The 22,553-nt window shown below is 33.6% G+C and overlaps 1 protein-coding gene and 1 pseudogene across 22 annotated transcripts in view; both read left to right on the top strand.

Moving 5' to 3' along the window:
- Window positions 1-22,553, top strand: part of LOC115214490 (dual specificity protein phosphatase CDC14A) — a 292,683-nt gene that overhangs the window by 108,593 nt on the left and 161,537 nt on the right. For all 22 annotated transcript variants that reach the window (XR_005000182.1, XR_005000181.1, XR_005000179.1 and 19 more), the window contains exons 6-7: window positions 1,613-1,675; window positions 5,020-5,107. Coding sequence is in view for 15 of the 22 variants with exons in the window: in XM_036505015.1 (XP_036360908.1) it covers window positions 1,613-1,675; window positions 5,020-5,107 (151 nt within the window). In the remaining 7 variants the exon portion in view is untranslated. The remainder of the gene's footprint in view (window positions 1-1,612; window positions 1,676-5,019; window positions 5,108-22,553) is intronic.
- LOC115214603 lies at window positions 6,340-6,456 on the top strand (annotated as a pseudogene).

Below are 22,553 nucleotides of genomic sequence, written 5' to 3'. Positions count from 1 at the left end.
TTTACCTTTCGTCCTTCTATCAAGTACTGCATTTTATAAATTTCTTGGCTGTTCTCTCCCAAACATTTTTGTGTGACTTTGTGTCTATTTTACAAATCATTGTTATCATATCATATTCATTATATATATAATTATCACCATATATCATGATTAGCATATTCATGATCTATGAAATATGACTAGATACATTTGGGAAAATAAGCAGAAAAATGATCAAAGTTAAATGCAGTGTGTAAATACCCAAACAATATTTTATAATTGTAGTATTGTTATTTTCTGGAATAGACTTATAGCTTATCCTTAGAAATAATAGGCACAGGCTTGGCTGTGTGATCAGAAGTTTACTTCATAACCACATGATTTCAGGTTTAGTCCCACTGCATGACACCTTGAATGAGTGTCTTCTACTATAACCCCAGGCCAACCAAACTTTTGTGAGTGGATTTGATAGATGGAAACTGAAAGATGTCTGTTGTGTGTGTTACTGTCTCCTTTCCTTGACATTGTGTGATAGTTGTAAACAAGTATCACCAACATTCGAGCAGTATCCTTCATTTCCAATCTTTCAAGACATTTCTGGTCTTCAGGAAATATTACCTTACTTTTAAATGGGGGTGGGGTGGGTGATAAGAAGGGTATCTGGCCATAGAAAATCTGTCTTGAAAAATTCCAACCAATCCATGTGAGCACAGAAATGTGGGTATTAAAAAATATCATCCCAGTTTTGTTAATTAAAACAAGATGATGGATATATATCCTTAACAGCCATAATGTTTTTTTTAATTCAATAACTAGATTCCTAGCTTAGCAGTTGATAATTCAGACACTACTATAATTTTCATCATGGAAAACGATATCAGACTTATTATCTGTTGTCTGTAGCTCCATAATATTTCCACTTTGTTGTTATTTTCTAAGGTTGATGGAAGATCTTTACATGGCTACCACAAAGCTTTTTGTTGGAGGAGTTAAAATTGGGTAACCAGGCATATGTAGAGTTGCTTTGCTACATTATTGTGTCTCATTACTGTTGTTGTTCTAATGCCTCCTCAACCCTCATTTTGTGAAAGTAAAAAAAATTTATTATTATTATTATTTTACTTCTTAGAGTGCTTGGTCTTGTTTGCTCTGGTTGATCCTGTGAGAGCAAACAGCAACCTGTTGTCAGAGGTTTCACAGGGTTTCTTTCTACACATTATAAGCTTTGATACTTTAGCTGTTAATTATCATGGAACACATTCAACATCGTCGTTGTCGTCATCTTCAAAGTGCAGTGGGTGATGGTCTTAATGAATTATAAGGCAAAGAATTTTTTGATACTTAACTACATACCTTTCTGTTCTGAATTTTCATCATTTTGAGGTAACTTTGTATGTTTCCTTCCAGGGCAATGAAATAAAGTGCCAGTTAAGTACTAGAGTTAATTAAAGCAATTTAACTACTTCAAAATGTTTGCTCATTAGCTTATGTTAAAAGATCATGAAGTCTTTGTTAAAATCCCACTTTTGCTTGGACCATGTATTCTTATGACTGAAAATATAGTCTAATTTTTAAGATATAATTGGCACTTAATATGTTCTTCACATTTTACAATAAATTTTTCATATTTCAGGCTCTTATGAATGGTTTCTTTAACTTTGAAACATTTGATGTGGATGAATATGAATATTATGAGGTACTGTTCATTTATTTTTGCTATATTGTATACTTGTGTACACTTCTTTGTTATCATCAGCTGAGTAATTCCTCTTGATATATAACTTTGCTTTAAAAACTTTCTCTCAACATTTTCAGTGGTAATAATATAATTTTTGCCCTCTCTCTCTCTCTCTCTCTCTCTCTCTCTCACACGTGCTTGCGCACACACACGGGCAAGAAAAGTAGAATACCTTACCAAGATATTACAGCAGTTGAAGGAATGTTGTGTCGACTATTTTGACATCAACTGGTTAAACAGCACACCCTACATAGATTACAGAGTAGTGTCAATTATGCACTGCAGTCAAATACTATATAATAAAAAAATTAGAGGTATTTTGAAAAGACAGGCTAAGTTAATGTCAAAATGCCATCACAAAAGCAAATTCTACCTGGCAAATTACAACAGAAAAAAAACCTAATTCATGTCCCATGGCTGAAGCCTACAGCATACTATCTTGCCACGCTCAACCCCAACAATAATTCCATTAAGATTTAAAACATTTTTTGTTGTTATTAGCAATATTTCAGCCATTTGTTGATTGCACCTTTGACAAGAAACTTATATAAATGGAAAGTTTGTCAACTTTAACTATTATCTAATAATATACAGAGCACAATAGGTTTTAATCTGGGTTTATTCTTTTAATAAAACTTGGTATTGATACATTGAGAATACTATTCTAAGTAGCTTTATCATCTTCCTTTGAACAGGTGTCCCCCAGGAATTGCCTATAAACATGCACATCTCCACAACATATATATATATATTGCTTTTATATCCATGAAACTTGCTGTAATGCCAGTCTAAGTTACAAACTGTATGAGTGTGTGCATGTGTCTGTGTGTGTGTGTGTGTGTGTGTGTGTGTGTGTGTGTAAAAAAGTACTCAGTGCATGGCACAGAATACCATTATATTTATTTGGGTGAGGTGGTTTGCCATGGCTTACTACAAATCCAGTACATTTTTTAAAGTGATACTCTGCTTCTTCTTTTATGAATAGGGCATATTATTCCCTCCTTTAGTTTGTCTGGGAGCTTATCGTTTGCAAGGAAGCTCTGCAAAAGAAGTTGCAGTGGTTTTGCAAGGATTCATTTGCATGACTTGAGAAGGATTGCTAGGAATCCATTGGGACCAGCAGCTGAGTTTGCGTCGACATCATCTGTTACCAGTATTACTTCCTCTTCTGATGTAGTCAATTTTTTCTGCCTCCTTTTCTACTCCTGTAGTGTAAAGAATTCTACAGGTTTGCTAACTTGCTTGTACTGTAAGGGTTGAGTGAAGACACTTTTGAATTGTTCATTCAGTGTTTCACTTATCCTCATTGGGTTTCTAGTGCGGGAGCCACCTTTTTGGGGGAGTGACCCTACCCTGCAGTGCACAGAAGTGATCTCCTTGGCATACCTAAAGAAGACTTTAGGGTCTGATTTTATATTTCTTTTGGCCCAAACTTCTCTTTCTGCTTTTTCCTTCTCATGGGAGCACTTCAGTTGTTTCTCAATGTCCAGCAATACTGTTTCCAGGTGGGATGTTTCACTGCCATTGGGTTCTCTGTTGAGAAGATCGAAGTGTGTGGTTGGGAAAAAATTCCTCATCCTTAATCTCCCGACCTTTTGTTTTGTAGTTTACAGAATCATTTGTGGACATACCTTTCACAACCCAGGAGGAGGTCAAAACTGATATTTCAGAGTTCTTCGTTTTCAAACCAGAAGAGTTTTACATTAATGGGATTAAAAAGCTTGTAAATAGATGGAAGGAAGTCATAGATAATCAGGGAAAGTACATTGATGATTAAGTTTCAATTAAATATAACACTTGATCACTTATTTTCTTTATTCAAAATTCAGACAGAACTTATGGGATGACCTGATATTTTTCCTCAAGTTGTTTGTCTTTATCACTTGATCTCAGGCTGCTACAATTAGGCTCTCTGTTTCTTTTTTTTAATTGCCCCTTTTTAACTAAGCCCAGGATTTTGTTCTACATACATTTTCAGTGGCTCTCCAAAATTGGCCATGCAAGGGTTTTTCTTCAATCTGTTTGACACGTTCTCTTTTTATTTCATTCTTGTCCTTTTTTCCTATCATGCACTTAATCACCTGTTCTTTCTTAACTAGTTTTTCTGGGCTGCTTTGTAAATACTCTACTAGATATTTTCTTTCTATCTGTACACATTCTTCTACTGCTATTAAGCCTCTTCCACCCTGGTCTCTCCTCAAGTACAACCAGTTGATATTATTATTATTATTATTATTATTATTATTATATTATTATTATTATTACTATTATTATTATTATTATTATTATTATTATAATATTATTATTATTATTATTATTATTACTATTACTATTATTATTATTATTATTATTATTATTATTAAAGGCATTGAGCTGGCAGAATCTATAGTGCACCAGCCGAAATGCTTAGTGGTATTTTGCCCATTGCTGCATTCTGAGTTCAAATTCTGCCAAGGTCGACTTTACCATTCATCCTTTCAGGGTCAATAAAATAAGTACCAGTTGAATACTGGTAATTGGTTCATCCCCTACTCCTAAATTAGATTGCTGCCCTTATGGCAAAATTTGAAACCATTATTATTATTATTATTATTATTATTATTATTATCATTATTCAGTAGTTTTATTTTTATCATGTGCTTTCGCTGCACTACTGAGTGCAGCTCTGTGTGCTTTGGGTTTGTGCTGTGATTTGTTGTGATGCTCTTGTTTTCACTCTCTTGAAAGTGTTTTATGTAGGATGTGTGCGGTGCCTAGTAGTCTTATTTTCTGTATGGTGTATATAAAGCCCTAGTGTTTTTGCTATGTATTTGCCTGAATGTTTTTTTAACATACCTAATGCACCTACTATAATAGGAATTGTTTCTGTTTTTAGGCTCCACATTCAAGTTACCTCTATTTCCAGATCTTTATATTTTGAAATATAATTGGTATTGATACATCGATTAGAAAGCATTTTTTTCTTTGTGATCTCTGACAACTGTATCCAGCCTGTTGGCTTTAATATCTCTATTTGTGTATTGGCATATCCCAGAGTATGGTTGCTTTCTCATTTTCTGTGACCTTTTCTGGTTTGTGCCTATACCATCTTTTTTCTGTTGTTATTCCATAGTGTTGGCATAGCTTCCAGTGTATCTAGGTCCCAACTTTGTTGTGTCTGTGAATATGTTCCTTCTTAGCCAGGACTAGGCAGCCAGAGACAATGTTATTATTATTTCTAGTATTGGCATATAACCCCAGTTTGAAGTAATTCTGAAAATATCAAAATTGAATTAAATGTTGTCCAATTATATTCTTTTCAGAAAGTGGAAAATGGTGATTTAAACTGGATAATTCCAAATAAATACTTAGCTTTCTGTGGACCTCATTCAAAGCAAGCTCGAGAAGATGGTGAGTGTATATTTGATAATAATAATTATAATAATAATAATAATAATTATAATAATGAGTTTTTTTATTGGCCACATAGGCTCATGACATTGGAGGACAAGATACAAAATACAAAACAGGTGGGGTTTACATCAATCAAGGAGAGACACTACCACATTAAAAGATGTATGAATAGAAATTAGAGAAATAATTAATAAATAAAATTTTCAATAGCAGGGCAGTCCACTTACAATAATTCAGGGTAAAACCCCATGCAAAAGTCCCAGATTATTTTGTCATCCACAAAGTATGAGAAGTACCTTCTTCCAGTTACTTTCCTCCTACTTAGAAAAGTATACTCAGAGTAGATCCATTCAGTCTCATCAGTCTTGCCACTATCATTCACTTTTTGATAAACATACTAGAAGGCAGCAATAACAACAACAATAATAATAACCCTTTCTACAAAAGGTATAAGGCCTGAAATTTGGGGGAGGGAGCTAGTCGATTACATCAACCCCAGTACTCAACTGGTACTTAGTTTATTGACCCTGAAAGGATGAACGGCAAAGTCAACATTGACGGAGTTTGAACTCAGAACCTAATGACAAGCAAAATACTGCTAAGCATTTCATCCAGCATGCTAACAATTATGCCAGCTTGCTGCCCTAATTATAATAATAATGATAATGATAATAAAAATAATAATGATAATGATAATAATAATAGAGTATGGACTTGACTGAGCAAAAAAGTGGTATGAACATAAACCCGAAGGCATCATCAAAAATGATAATGCAAAGATTCTATAGCATTTTATGATTTGGTGTAACCATGAGATAGAGAATAGAAAACCAGACATAGTGTTAATTGAGAAAGAAAGCAAACGATGCTGGATCATAGATATAACATGCCCAGCTGACAACAAGGTATGCAATAAAGAAGAAAGGGAGTCAACAGATATGACAGGTTAGCTTGGGGGGTCCAGCAGTTGTGGTTGCTGAAAAAGGTGGTAGTAGTACCAATAATTGTTGGAGCCCTAGGAACAGTGGGTAAAAATCTTGAGAAGTACATGGAACAAATAGGGGCTGCAATAAGGGTGGAGCACTTGCAGAAAACAGCACTGTTGGAACCGCTCAAATACTCCATATGGTTCTTGAAAAAATAAGGAGTGTTACCTTAGTTCACTAGTAGTGAACAGCTGACAATGTAGTACATCTGCAGCATTAGAATAATAATAATAATAATAATTTGCTTACGGCCATATCACGTTGAAAGCACTGGTTCTCGTCTGATCACCGAAGTTAAGTAACGTCAAGCCTAGTTAGTACTTAGATGGGTGACCGCTTGGGAAACCTAGGTGCAGTACCAGGCAGTGGCTCTCGTGGCTTCTGATCTTAACTGATTAGAAGTGTTATCATGTACATTGTTTTGTCTTGGTATAAAAGATGGGCTACAGCAAATATTCTGCTCAATACCACAGATTTACTTGTCAGTTGTTTGACCTAAACCACTTGAGCATGTGCCTTAGTGGCTGATGATATGTGCATCTCTGATCACGAGCAGAAGTAGTGGGGGAGCATCATAGCCATGTGTTGAGAGGGATTCTTTGAGGTTTGAATAATTCACCTCTGGAAACATGGGTGTTTCGTTCAACATCCTTAAACAACCCTTATTCAGGGACCTTTTGAGCTGGATGGGTTACTCGACTAGAAGAAAATTCTAACTGGGCCCCACCTGCAAGGTCATGTGCTGTTTATCTTGATATGAGATCACCATGTCGTGCACATATGTTTGTGATGCATGTGCCTGGTGTACCCTTATCAGACAGATAGTCATGATGGGTATATTGGGCTTTGCATATTTTACCCCTGTGTCACTTTGATGGCATGCACTGCTCTCTCACTCAATAATTATAATAATAATAATAACAACAATAATAATAATAATAATAATTTGGAGCATGTGAACAGTAAAGGTCATGCCTATAATAATTGCTGCATTGGGAACAGGAAGGAAAGATATAGGCAAATGGCTGAAGGAGATTGGAATAGAATGCCCTGTAGAGCTTCTACAGAAAGTTTGTCTTTTAGGGACAGCCAGGATTATCAGGAAGGTTCTAAGCACTTGAAAGACAGCTGAAAACTTGTGAATACCTAAGGTTACAGGTAGTAACCTGCTACCCATATAAATTCTTCCAGAAATAAGACTGAACCTAAGCCAAACCAAAATAATAATAATAATGATAATAATAATAGTGATATTGATTCCCCATACAGACACAAAACGAGAAATTCAAGGTTAGGAATTAAATTGATCCATCCCTCAATACATGACTGTTACTTATTTTATTAATTTTATCTCAAAAGAATAAGAATATAAAGAGACTAAAATATTGCTAGGCATTTTGACTGATGCTCTATTGATTCCGCCTGTCTACCACATTTTTGATATTTTTATTAATGATAATAATAGTAATAAACCTGATGGCATAAAATTACCACAAAATAACATCACTAGATCACTGTGGAATAATTAGGGATATAAATACGTAGTGGGTGCTGCAAGACGATAAGATAATGAAAAGGAGAAATAAGAAAGAATATTTTTTAAAATTACAAGAGGAAAATTAGGAAGGTGCTTGAAGCAAAATTAGATGGAAGGAATATTATTAAAGCAATAAATACATGGGCTATGCTAGTATTAAGATACTCTGCTCCCTTTCTGAAATAGACAAAGATCAAGCTACAGAACTTCGATAGAACTTGAAAGCTGCTCATAATGCATACTACCCTAAAAGTAAGACCCTAACTATCAAGAAAGGGAAGTGGCAGTGGATTACTAAATGCAGAAGACACCGTTAGTACCATGATATTGCAGCTGGAAAATTATGTTATATGAAATAGAGAAAGAATACTATCGGCAGCTGGAGATGCCATAAAAAAATACTGAGACAGTAGGAGAATTCAAGAAGAGAAGGAAGAACAATAGAGCATGCAGATAGAAAGACATGGAAATACATGGCCAATTCATGCGACAAACAAAGAATGGTGGCTTTAGTTCACAGATGGGAACCTGAAACAAGAGACTGAAACTGTAATTATAGCTGCTTAGGAACAAGCCATTAGAACAAATCTGATAAAGGCAAAGATCAACAAAACTCAGCCTGCAAATGTAAAATCTTTTGGAAAGGAAATGAGAGTATCAATCATCTCTTGAGTGGGTATGGTAAGATAGCACAAAAAGAGTCTAAGTACAGGCACAACTGTGTAGGTAAACATGTATATTGGGATGTTTGCTTTGAAATAACAGGAAAGTGCTATGAACATGATCATAGGCTGTGACTGAATGAAAATTATAGGATCTTATGGGTCATCTCTATAAAGATTGATCATACTTTTGAAGCAAGAAGACCAGATATGATCATAAGGACAAAATAGACTGTGTAAGATCATAGACTTTGCAATTCCCTATACCAAAGAGATTGAAAAAATGAGAAATATCAGGATCTAGCAGAGAGCTGAAGAGAACGTGGGAGACTGACAACAATTATTCCTATAGTAATTGGTGTACTTGGCATAACACCCAAAATGTTATTAAAAGACTGAGAGATATTGAAATTGAGACTTGCATAGTTGACCTGTAGAAAAGTACCATCCTATATTCTGCAAGAATCTTAAGAAAGATACTTCAGATTTGAAGAGACTTGTTGTCACCAAACTTTGAGATAAAACTTCTGCTAATTAAATTAGCATGTACTTGCTTGACAATGATGATGACAACGATAGGGGCAACAATTTTTTGGTAGAAATGTTATAGTCAATTATATCTGCCTCAGTATTTTTTTGAAGCCCCAATAGATGAGGAACAAAGCCCACTTCATGAGACTCAAACTAACAAAATGCCACTAGGTGTTTTGTCCAGTACTCTATTAGTCCTGTCATTCACTGTTTTCAATAATAACGGTAACATCATCATCATCAACAAAAATTATACTAAAGATATATAATAATAACAGTAATGATTTGGTGGTGTAAGGTTACAAGAATATTTAAAGAGCAACATCTGCAGTAACTGAACAATTCTAAGGAGCACTAACAAGGATTAATAACAACACAAGTAATAACAAGTAGTAATATAATATAATGTTTAAAAATTCTGGTTGAAATATTTAATAGGCATACACAAAGTTCTGCCAAAAATATTTAATGATCTACTGAAACAATCGGAGGTGATACTTGAATGATTTATTGAATTATTAGTCTAAAAGACTTATATAGTATGCAATACACAAATTCAATAGAAGAATTGACAGAATTCGGTTTTGTAAAATGTGCCAAAGCAATGTTAAAGAGAAGAAAATTAGTTAAAACCAAATGAAGAGAATTAGATACATACAAATTTCCATACTGTAATAAAGAAAGCTGCTTGTGGAGTATGTAACTTTTACTAAAAGAAAACAATTATTAAAATCTAACCTGTCTGGAAAATTCTTATGAATTTCAGTTTTGATGTATTGTTCTGAAAATGTGGTTGTTAAAGATTGCAACTTTGTGATTCACTCAGAAAACAGATTTCTATTTACTTTCATATAGTTACTTTACTGCAAGATAGTGATTTTTAATGTCTATTTATACACTTAGTATAGCTACAGAAATGTTCCCCTACTCCACCTGATTTTGTTTCTCCATAACTTTCTGAAAATAAATATATTTCAATGAAACTTTCTACAATTATGATTACATTGGAATTTATTTTAAGAAGTTTTTACAGAGGGGATGGTGGAGAGGATATTCTGATAAGTAACACGCCTCAACTTTGTTTTCTCATAACTTTCACAAAATAGGTATTCTTTAATGAAATTTTCTACGAATACCTTTCAGATGTTGTGCATTATGATTATATCAGAAATTAATGTAAAATTATGGGAAGGGGCATCTATTTCATGTAACTCAACTTTGTTTCTTCATACATTTTCATGTGGTACAATTAAAATTATGTTGAAAAACAAACTAAGTTTGAAGACTATTCCACCCTTTCCCAAATATTCTCTGAAAAATATCTTTGTAGAAAGGTGAGTACAATGCTAATTCTTTCATTATTTTATTACAGTCTTAATCTTTCTCTTTTAAACAGACTTAAAGGTAGTCCATTGTTGAGTATGCTAGGAATCATGTGTATCTCAAAAGTAATTGTTTTTCAACATGAAATGGCTGTGCAGTAAGAAGCTTGCTTCCCAACCACATGGTTCCAGGTTCAGTCACATTGAGTGACATCTTGGGCTTCTACTATAGCCATTGACCAACTAAAGCTTTATGAGTGGATTTAGTTGACAGAAATGGGAAAAAGCCATTGTGTGTATATATATATGTGTGTGTGTGTGTGTGTGTGTATATATATATATATATATATATATATATATATATATATATATGATATGTGTGTGTGTGTGTGTGCGCACGTTTGTCTCCCACCACTGTTTTACAGTTGGTGTTGGTTTGTTAACATCCCTGTAATTTAGCAGTTCAGTGAAAGAGAACAATAAATTTTAAAATAAGTTGATTTGTTCTACTAAAAATTTTGAAGGTGGTACCCCAGCATGGCCACAGCCCAATGACTGAAACAAGTAATTGTAATTAAATCATCAAAACATAGCAGGTAAAAAAGGTGGAGATGTATGAAATATTTGACCCCTCCCCATTTTCCCCACATTAAATTCCAATATAACCATAATCTACATCATCTAAAAAGTATTTGTTAAAAATTTCAGTAAAAATACCTGTCTTTTTCAGAAAGTAATGGTGAAGAGTATTTTCTGTAGTTATTCCCTAAATTCATTTACTGAGCAAAATACTATTAGATGAATAGAGGATACAATGGAGAATTATATGCTACATATAAGAAAAATTACACAAATTGGGAATCAAATGTATAAATATCATTTAGTAACTTGCCTAAAACTACCTTTATGGTGATCTTTCTGCTTGTAGGAATAGATAAAGTACAACATTCAAAAATTAAAGAAAAGTTTGGCTATATTAGGGGTGTATTAGAATATGCCATCAAATCAAACCTCAAAATCATATGAGGCACTTAAGAAATTTTGTAGCAACCCATTGTACATCTTTACCATTTTCATCACTACTAAATAGCAGGCATGTACCCATAAGCATTAATGAAAGCAAAGTGAATTATGCTCCAAAGAAACAACCTTTTTGGAGAGTATTACAAAGTGGAACTACATTGTGACTGATGCCAAGAGGGCTTCAACTATTTACTATCAACAATGAGCATCTAAAAATACTACAAGCATGAATTATATGGTATAACTCACCATACAACAGCATTAAAAAAAAAACCAAAATATGAAACATTTCTCTTCCTACTTGAAAAATATATCCTGACTGACTACTTTACTGCATGAAAAACATCAAGTGTCATTAAGAACCACAATGCAAAAATACCACAAACAAATATAGAGTAAAAGAGCTGACATGCTATTCTGAATTATAGTATTTTTTCCCTTAATTGGCAAATATCTAGAAAAAGTATTGTATACTATTCTGTTGGCTTCACAAACAATGCATCAAGGACTATTCCTTCTGAACTTCAGCATGGCTTGTTCTGTTATCAACACCTAGAAAACACTATAGTGCTTTTGAAATATGTGTGGAAATAGGTAAAAGAAGAAACAAGCCACCAGCACATGGTCAGAATTTAGAAATGCAACCTCTTTTTTACAAAGTAACTGTATATCTGTTGTTACCATTCTCTAGTCTTTAACATAAGTGAACTAATTTCAACCTACCATAACATGTTCAAATTCAGTTGTAGGCATATCAAGAAGGACTTTTTGATGCATCATAAGCAACATTTACTTCAATGTGATCATTTGAAATGGCAATGACAATTGTTTATATCTTTACAAATTATTTCTTTTCACTCAACTGGTGCATACAGTTGATTAAGTTTGATTAAATAAAATTATGTTCAGGAAATGTAATCACTGTTTGCTTTACAAATGTATGTGTGTGTATCAATGGCTAAAACTTTTTATGTGAAGTATATGTGAGTGTGTGTACAGAGAGAGAGAGAGAGTTCTTTTCTCAAGCACTTCTTCGTCTTTCAAGGTCATTGCTATTATAAATCTTTCTCACTTCACTGACAGTTAATAAACATTGTAAATACAGTGCACAGCAAGTTTGCGTGAAAAAATTTTCATTTTGAGTGTTTTTTTTCTTTTGTTTCCATAAATTTCACATTGCATGTAAAAATTATGTTTTAAAAAAGATAGAAAACCATTTTTATCATGTGACAATAGGAAAATTTTTTTTAACTTGATTTAGTAGCAAAATTAACTGTGAGGAGAAATAAACCAAAATTATAGTTTTCATGAAAACACCTCTATGACACATCATCAGATTGCAAATTATATAGAAATGTTACAAAGCAATGTTACACAAATGTTACACAAATTATTAATCAGTACAGGAAGTGCAAATGCTCAATATGAAAATTGTGGTGCATTTGATGAATGCATATGTGGGAAATTTCAATCAAAAGCCTCCAAAGTACTTAACAGGATGTTAAAAACCAACTTGGTCCAAAAGATGATGTTTTTTTTTATGCACTCTACATTGGACAATGAATGCAGCAGGCATCTGTGCCATGAAACCACCAAAATGTCTACTTCTTACTATACATCAGATAGCCAAATGATATAAACTGGACTGTGGAACAGTGAGAAATTGATTTTTAGTGACAAGATAATAATTCAGATTATTGATGATTGCTTAAATTTTGTCTGTTTAGTACATTATCATCCATCAGATCATTTCTTAAAAACAGTAAGACATCAGGTGTGTTTTTACTATGGGGGAACTGGATGTAGTCATGTTTTTGAAGGAAAGCATGATGATGAACATTTTATGAAGGATATCATTGAACATCATGTGCTGCAATTAAATGACTGGTTTCTAAACTGTGGTGGTATTTTCATCAAAATAACACACCAATTCATGTTAGCAAGCATTCAATGTATTCCTTTCATCAACATGGTGTAACACTGCTTGATTGGCCTCTGTCTTCACCAGATTTAGATCCAACTGAAAACCTCTGGAGCATATGCAAAAAGTACATAAAGTCACTGATCTCAAATGAAGCAAAAAATTATTCAATCTTATTCAAGTGTGGCACAGAGATGATAAAATTAAGGAAATATGTCTGGTGGAATCTATGCCCAGAAGAGTAGCTACTGTTGTTCATTCTAAAGGAGATCCAATGAATATTGATCATAATTTACATTATTTTTCTCTCTTTTTAATTTCACATATTAGTTTTGCATTCGTTATTAAATCATTAATAAAAATGAAAATATCTGTTTTTTGACTTCGTGCAAACTTGCTGTTGTGTACTGTAGTTTGTTTCAAAAATTCATGTTGCTACAGTCTTTAAAGGTTAATTAAAACTGAAATTCTCACCTTCCTCTCTCTATGTGTGTGTGTGTACATATATAGATGGGTTTGGCTATGTTTCTGTTTGGTTTTGTTTCTGTCTACTCACTAGACATCAAAATGAACAAAGTAAATAGGGAGGGCAATGCCCATAACTCTAATAGCTCATTCCAAACTGATGCAGTTAATAGGACTCATTTTTAGTTTAAACTTTTCTAACACTTGTAAGAAAAATGTGCTCAGGGAGAGGATTCCAAATCAGGGAAAGAATGGTTGACAAAACTAATGTGTCATGGGTGATAATACATTGTAGTCACAAGAAGAGCAGAGGTCATTATTGTCATTGTGGTTGTTGTTGCTTAGCCTCAAATGAACACTGATTGAGTGGACTAGCCTTAAATGAACACTGATTGAGTGGACTTATGATCAAAGACTTTCCAGCCATGGCTATCTCATTGTTTTGGGGAATGTGGAACTATTTTATCCAATGTGTCTTTTCTTTTCACAAGACAGTAAAGTGTAAGTTGAGGTAAATTTGACTACTGTTTCTAGTAGGTTGAGCAACCATGTACAGTCTCCTTTGTCTCATACATCAAGTAGACTTAGTATGTAAACTGCTATGCTCTGAGAAACAGAGGTTATTGTAGCAATGATTTAAAAAGAAACAGCATGTCTATATTCATGACTGTTCAGCATGAGAATATGCTTAAATAATCTGTATTTAGATTTTGTTAAAATGTTTTCTAATTTCAGGGGTTAGTGGGGAACTTTTAAGAGCAGATGCTTGGTTTTAGCTTCTTGGTATTAAACAGATGAAAGATTCATAATCCTCCAGTAGGATGCCAGTCAATTTATCTTTCACAATATGGTATCTATTCACTCCATTCTTTATGGGCTTCAGGAGTGAGATATTAAGTATATGAATCCAAATATACACTGAAATATCTAAAGTTGGTTTGAATTCCAAATCCTTCACCTGGGAGTCCAATGGCACATTTATTCTGCCTTTTTCACTCCAACTAGCTGTAAATAAATGTTCTGTAACAATATGGTTCATTATGGATAATAAATATTTCATAAACTAGAGCAGCTTGTCAAAGTAGGCTGCATAGAAAGAAGTATACTGTTCCAAAATACATATCAACATACTTGGGAATGAAATCTCTTGTGCTAGTAGCCTAGTAGTATATCCACTCGGCTATTTTACATTAGGTATATGGTCAAGTCTTTGTTTTCTTGCAAGTGAAATGATTTATTTAACACTAGCATTTCATGATAGTTCAAATTGTTGTAGGATCTGATTTGACACACATGTAGGCATAAAGGTAGAACACTTATATATTTCAAAGTTTACTGTGATTTAATGCTGCTATGTTAGCTGGTAAAATAGCCAAGTTGAAAGCAGTGGCAAGTTGTACGAATTGCTAATGTAATTAATGTAATCTGCTGATTTCTGCAGCCATCACTAACTGCTCAGCTTTACTGCTCTATTCTATTCTCTTCTGATGTTCTCTATTGTATTTCTTGCTTTAAAGTAAATAGATAGTTACATGCAAAACAATTTTCACCATAATTAACTTTCAAGGATGAATTTTGCTGAAAGCATTAGAATTCTTTTCACTTAGAGCACACAATTATTATTCATTGTAAAGATTTTATTTTGATAACTTTCCCACACTAGTATTTTTTACTAATAAAAAATAATTTTAAAAAACCAATAGCAAGAATAGAAATATAATGCATCAGTTAGTTCAAATAAATGAAGCCTGGCTGTTTAATTTTGAAGAATAAATTTCATGAGTGTGAGAAGAAAAGAAGCAGAGAAAGGCCAAATCAAGATCTGGAGATTTTTTGAGAGAAAATAGTGGCTGAAAAACTGTGTATTAAATGCTGTATATGAAGGTAGTGATTGAAGAAACTGTAATATCTATACTTTAGATATGACAGCAATACTCTTTTGTACATGTACAAGAACCACTGATGTTAACTGAAAACTAGCATTAATAGTTGGAACAGTTAACAAACACTCTGAAAAGCTGTTAAAATACTGCACATATACACCTTATTATTGGTATAAGAAAAGTAGCAAGCAAGCAAGGAATTTACCAGCATCACAGATGGTGATGAAACTCTATTCCATCTAATTCTTTCCCTGGGTGTAACTACTGAAGATAGATTCCATTATAGAAATGTTCAAGTTACAATATAAGATTTTTGTTTCAGTCAATTGGAGTTTTACATACTTATTATATTACCTGGTTGTAAATGATAGTTTCTGACATTGATATAAATAGTTTTCTGGCAAAAACTTTAAATACTCTTTCATCTTTGATAAGTTTTTTTTCTTTTTAACCTGAAACCAAACTTTAATGGATTGGAAAATTTGCCAGCAACAGAGATGTCTAGAATAAGTTTGTATGTTATATATCATGCTTTCCTCTGCTTGACAATACCAGCTAGGTGCTTGTGTACTCACTTTGAGCTCATGCAACAGTATGTGTGTGTATGTATATAACATATATATAATATATATGTGTATGTATATATATATATATATATATATATATATATATATTATATTGAGGGTACTACTATTCGTAGATACCAACACGCTAAGAGGGACCAATGCGGTCAAAACTACTAAAATAAACAAAATTTTACCGAATGCAAAACTTCAAAACACATCATTTTAAAAAAGAATTCTTTTTTAAAATGATGTGTTTTGAAGTTTTGCATTCGGTAAAATTTTGTTTATTTTTAGTAGTTTTGACCGCATTGGTCCCTCTTAGCGTGTTGGTATCTACGAATAGTAGTACCCTCAATATAATATAAATGAATATTTTCAAAGAGGAAGAATTTACAGATTTTTTCTCTTACGAGGTTTTTGACGCTGACTACTGATAATTTCTTTTAAAGATTTTATCCTCAATTGTTAATATATATATATATATATAAGATAATATATATATATGTATATATTTTATTATATATGTATATATATATGTCGTATATATATATGTATATATATATATATGTCGTATATATATATGTATATATATATATGTCGTACGCGAATGAGAGGATTTGCATCCCCAACCAAGAATTTTTGATGTAACACATGTCCTTGTGGAAGCTGTTGTGCGCGGCTGAAGAAGGCCACAGACATACATTATGCATTGTTATAAATCTGTCTAATAAAGGCCCGAAACATATGTACCACTGAATCCTTCGCATCATGTTTTTTTTTGATCAATATATATATATATATATATATATATATATATATATAATGTATATATATATAACATATATATATGTATATATTATATATATTTACATATGTATATACATATATATATAATATATATACAATATATATATGTGTATGTATATATATATATACATGTAAAAGTTGAACAATGAAACAACACTGAATTGGTGGATATCATTTCTTTATTTGTGAATTAAGGCTACCATTGGTTTCATGTTAAGAAAAATATCCTAGTGTCCTAACAACTTTTCAAGTCGATTACATTGAGAAAGGTATTTGCCTCCATTTTGGAAAACACGATCCCATTTAGTTTGCAGAGAATCTCATGAATTCTCAGGAATAAAATGATAAATCAAGGGAAATTACTTGAGTTTTGTCTCCCTCAGATTTGTCTTTTGAGCAAACTGTTGTGTGGTCAATTTGTTTGCATTAATATGTTTTTGTTCTGGGTGTGCTGAGGTAGTTCATCATTGGGGATTATTTCGTATCTGTGTGGAGTTTGTGTGCTATGTGTGTTTAGATTTTCACATTCAGGAAAGGGGCTATCCTGGTTGGATTAATGTTGCAGATGTTAGCTCTTCTTTGAAGTATGTGAGTGTAAAATATTGCTTGTGACAAACATTCAAAAGATGCTACCCAAACGTAACATCCCTTGATTCATTGTTTTATTTACAAGAATTCATGAGATTCTCTGTAAACTAAATGTGACCGTGTTTTCCAAAATGGAGGTGAACATCTTTCTCCATGTGATCGGCTTGAAAAAAATACTAGGATATTTTCCTACTTTTCTTGACATGAAACCAATGGTAACCTTAATTCACAAATAAAGAATACACCTGTAGTGCCAATCATTATGTTTAATACAGTATATTGGGGATTAACATCACTGATATAGCCCAGATCGACCATATCAGGATTGCTGAAAAGAGTGCAGTTTTGTTTCTGCAATTTCTCACTCAAGATTTTTGGCATTATCTTGGAGTGTGCCATTTTCATCTATTACAGGACCAACAGTGGAGACAATGACGTGTTTTTTTTTTCTCAAAAGAGAACACTTTGGGGTTGAGTCTGATTTTCTCAATAGCTCATTTCTCCTCAGCTGTTCTTCATGTATTGTTTGAGGTTATATATTTTTGATTTGAGCAGGGTGATAGCCATCAAATATATGTGTGGATGTTGGCAGTATTTTAGTTTAGTTTTTTTGTTTGTTCATTTTATTTTTCTGATAATAGTTTTTTTTTTGTTTTGGGCAATTCTGCCCTTAGTTTTGTTCACAGGTCTTGGTGGAGTGTGTTTTGCACATATGTTTGTGATAGTTTCTATAAAGATCTGCCAAAATGTGTTGATGCTGGAGGAGGTGTGTGTGTGTCTGTGAAAGACCAGTCAACATATGATAGCTTGTTCATGATTGCATCCCTGTTGGCATTATAGAGATCCATGTTACCAAATTGGTGGGGGCTAGAGAGAGGTCACTAGGGTTAGCTTTCAGTTGGTGGAATCTCAGGTTACAGAGAACCATGTCATGGGTTCTGAAAGACGGGTTTTTTCCACTATGATATTATGTATAGTGTTAGTGTAGTTACTAAACACTAGGTTTAAAATGTTCTGATACCTTGTTGGTGCAAGGACAAGTTTGGACAAGAAAAACTCATTCATAAAGTCAAAAAGTTATTCTACTGCTTCTTTGTCAGTGGTTGAGGTTGGAGTGCCTGGTTTCAAAGTGTTTGTAGACCAATCAATACAGGGTAGTTTAAAATCTTCCATTATAAGTATATTACTAGAATGGCACTGTTGAATAAAGCACTTAATGCTATTGAGACATTCTTTAAAGTGCAGTACGGGTGTTTGAGGTGGCCTATAGAGCCCAACTACTATCAGGTCATTGGCTTTGTTGTGCATGGTGACTGATTCACAGTAGCCATTGGAGAATGGGATATTTCCATCTGCCAAAAAAGAACCATACAGAAAAATGGCATATAATATATAACTATATGTGTGTGTGTGTGTGTGTGTATGTGTGTGTGCGTGTGTATGTGTGTGTGCGTGTGTGTGTGTGTATGTGAGAGAGAGAGAGAGAGAGAGAGAGAGAGAAATAGAAGTTGAAAATGCACTGAGAGTAGTTAAAATATTTTCATTAATATATTTAAAGCTTTAACCGGTCTCACAGTTTACACTGATTTTTGTGAGACCGGTTAAAGCTTTAAATATATTAATAAAGATTATTTTAACTACTCTCAGTGCATTTTCAACTTCTATTCTTCCTATATTTCTACCCGTGTGGAATAAAATTGCTATTATATATATATATATATAAGTAGAGGGTTTATAATTATGAATAAATCACTAATTATAACGGAGAGGGTTGCAAAATCACTTACATGTCTAGAAATAGCAGTGAAAAACCACCATAAACCCACTAACACTCATATTAAATCTCTTCACAATAAAGCTGTCTGCGGGCAACATGACATATAAAATCCACAATTTAAAAATACAAGGTTAATTCTCTATTGCAATTTTGAGGTTATACCATATTATTTACCATATTGTAAATAAAGAATATAACTGCCCCACCCGCCTCTTCAAGAGAATATTCCTATAGAGAAAAATTGATACAAAGCCATACTTCGGGGCTTACATGTCTCCTGACTGGCAAGAAGCATACCATCATCCATTTGCACACATTTCTCACCTACCACATCTCTATTCTCTCTGACAGATTGCTTTGCAATCCTGAACACCTCACACCTCTGATCCTCATGCTGCATAACATTAGCAAGCTTCCTACCTTCTGCTATTCCTTTTGCTATGTAAACCTGTCACCTAGCCTCCCTTCTGGCTCCCTGATATAATGCTTTGCTTCCACCATTCTTTCAGTTTTTTCAGGTCTGTCTTTTTGCTTTTATAGCACTGTCCACCTCCTTGTTCCACCACCAAGTCAACATTGGCCTGATGGAGACTTTATACACCAACCACAGATTTGGTCAACAGTACCCAGTAAATTGTTCTGCAGAAACTTCCAGTTGTCCTCTAAGCTATATGTCCCCTCCTCCTCCTTCTCCTCTCTATTATCAGAGGCCTCCAGTAGGATGTCTGTAAATTTTTATTGGTTTGCTGGGTCTTTAAGCTTCAATAATCTCCTTTTCCAGAGTGGTTTATGTCTTTGAGTTTTTCTAGCCTTAATTCTGAAGTCACTAACTAGTAGCCTATGTTGAGGTGTACACTCTGCACCTGGGAAGGACTTCGCATTTGTGAGCATCTGCCTGTCTCACTGCCTGGTGAGGAGGGAATCAACCTGGCTTATATTTCCACCAGACTGATAAGTTAGTGGGTAGCTAGCTAGTTTTATAATGTTATTGTTGCAAGATCACTTCCATCATAGAACTCAAGTAGCTTGTACCTTCCTCATACCTGGTGCCAAAGCCACAACCACCATGTAATCCTAGGAATGCTGCCCAACATGTCCATTAAAGTTGCTGGCTACAATAACGAAGTTTCTATCATTTGTCATTGAGGTAGTCTGCAATCCAACCCAGCTTGTGGAGCATAGGCAGAGATAAATGTAATTGTTAATCCATCTATGATAAGTCTTAACTTAATAACCCTATACAAACTCTGACTACCTCAATTACCTTCTCTACCCACTTCTCCACTAAGTGTATGTTTACTCCATCACTCCTGCCTACCCAAAAGAATTTAAAGCTATTTTATTCCTTCTGGAATAATACCAATGTTTTCTTTGAAACATATGTTGGAAGTATAAAGATTTCACTAGCACCTGCATTTAACTCCATTTATTTATTTGTATGTGTGTGTATGTATATATATATTATGCACACACTTACACACACACATAGCCATTATCATTCATCGGAAAGCAATCTTTTTTATTCTATATTTCCATTGATATCTTACATCTGATTAAAAACAAGTTTGTATTAAAGTGATGTAGCATTACATGTACTAGAATATGTGTGTATTTAACAATCATTAGAGTTTAAGAAGACTTAAATACATTGCTCTACATAGACAATAATCAACACAGTAAAAGAGACAAAATGAAGACTACTGCAATTTTCAAAACCACTAAATCACATAAAATATTTATTTAGAAGAACTGCTCATCATCAATTTCGTTTTTTCTCATGAATACTTACTTACCAACTTAAAGGATCCTGTTCACAAAATATGCTAAGACTCATGGTTTTCATACCAGAAAGATCTCATTTTTAGCATTATAGAAACAGAATCAAGTTGTCCAAGGTGTACTGTTATTGAAATTTGAGCATTTAATGTAAGTCCAGAAGGTTTTATAACATGCACCATACAGTACTGCTGTTTCATCTGGAGTATAAATGTCAAAACTCTTTCCATCACTTTCCAAACTACATTCAGTATAAAGTTTTTTATTCAGAGCCTGAATTGATTTACATCTACATTTTACCCACACTGTAATCAGTTTTGTTTTTCCAAATTAGCTTTCTGGATTTTATTTGTTTGTAACTAATTGATGCATAACCTCTGTACTTTTTGCTGCCATTTTATTCTAAAGTTATTTAGTCAAAAGGGGAAGACAACACTCATAAGTTTCACTGCTCTTTCCTCAGACACATGAAGTTGATTTCATTGACATTGAGCTTCAACTTCTGTGGTTTACTGACTGCATAGATTTGAGGGGAATCAAGGTTGAGTGAGAGAATTTCAGAGATATGGAGTTGTAGGGAAGAATGTTTAGGTAACAGATTTGATACAGGTTTTGATAGTAAGAAACAGAAATATTACTGAGAGAAGCACTCAGTAAAGGAGTCAGCCATGCTAGAGGTGGTGCATAGTTTGTTGGTTCAGAAGAACAGAAGCTATTATAGTTTCGGTACAAGTGGCAAGTTATTCCCTCATTTGCTATGCCCATTGTCATAACAAGTTAGGGAGTAAGACTTTAATTAGCTAAATGGTGTCTGTGTGTTTTGCAATAGTGCAGCTATCTCACAGATGTGAACAGTAACCTTATATGAATTGCAGCTTGGCTCTAGAGAGTGCCAGTACATGGTTAAACAGCTGAAATATTTTTGGGGCTCTTGTCTACTTCTTAAAACACTCCCTGACTTTATGTTCCAAGTTCAAATTCTGCCGAGACTGATTTTGCCTTTCAGGGTTGATTAATTAAGTACCAGTTGCATACTTGAGTCAATCTAATCGACTGGCCCCCTCCCCCAAAATTTCAGGCCTTGTGCCTAGAGTAGAAAAGAGTACTTTATTTGGAGTATAACCACAATTTCTTATTGTGTATCAGCTTTGCACAATGTCTTCAATCTCTTCTGTCATCTATTGGTAGTAATTTTTTTTAAAAATCAAAAACCGTTGCTGGTTCTCAAACTTCACAAAAATGTGAAGTTTCCAGATGTCCTGAAGTCCTGACACTTCAATTTTTAACTTTTACATTTATACATAACATAGAAATAATCTAAAATAATATAGTAGGAAGAAACTGTAGTGAAGTCTTTAAATGTTTCATGAAAAATGTTGATATGATCACTTTTCCATCATCAACTCAATCCTATTTGTTATATTAAGTATAACATGAGAACGACTTGCTGAAATACATACAAAATTCTTTCAGTTATGATTTGAGATTGAGTTTAATTAAGGTCTATGAAAAAAACTCTGCTTCTCTTATACAAAACATTGTTTCAATATGTTGTATGCTATGTCATGGCTACTGTTTATAAATTTGTGCTGCCCTGTC

The sequence above is a fragment of the Octopus sinensis genome, linkage group LG7, assembly GCF_006345805.1.
Source record: "Octopus sinensis linkage group LG7, ASM634580v1, whole genome shotgun sequence".
Lineage (NCBI taxonomy): Eukaryota > Metazoa > Mollusca > Cephalopoda > Octopoda > Octopodidae > Octopus > Octopus sinensis.
Note: the sequence above shows the minus strand (reverse complement) of the source record. Positions and strands in the feature narration are given on the sequence as shown.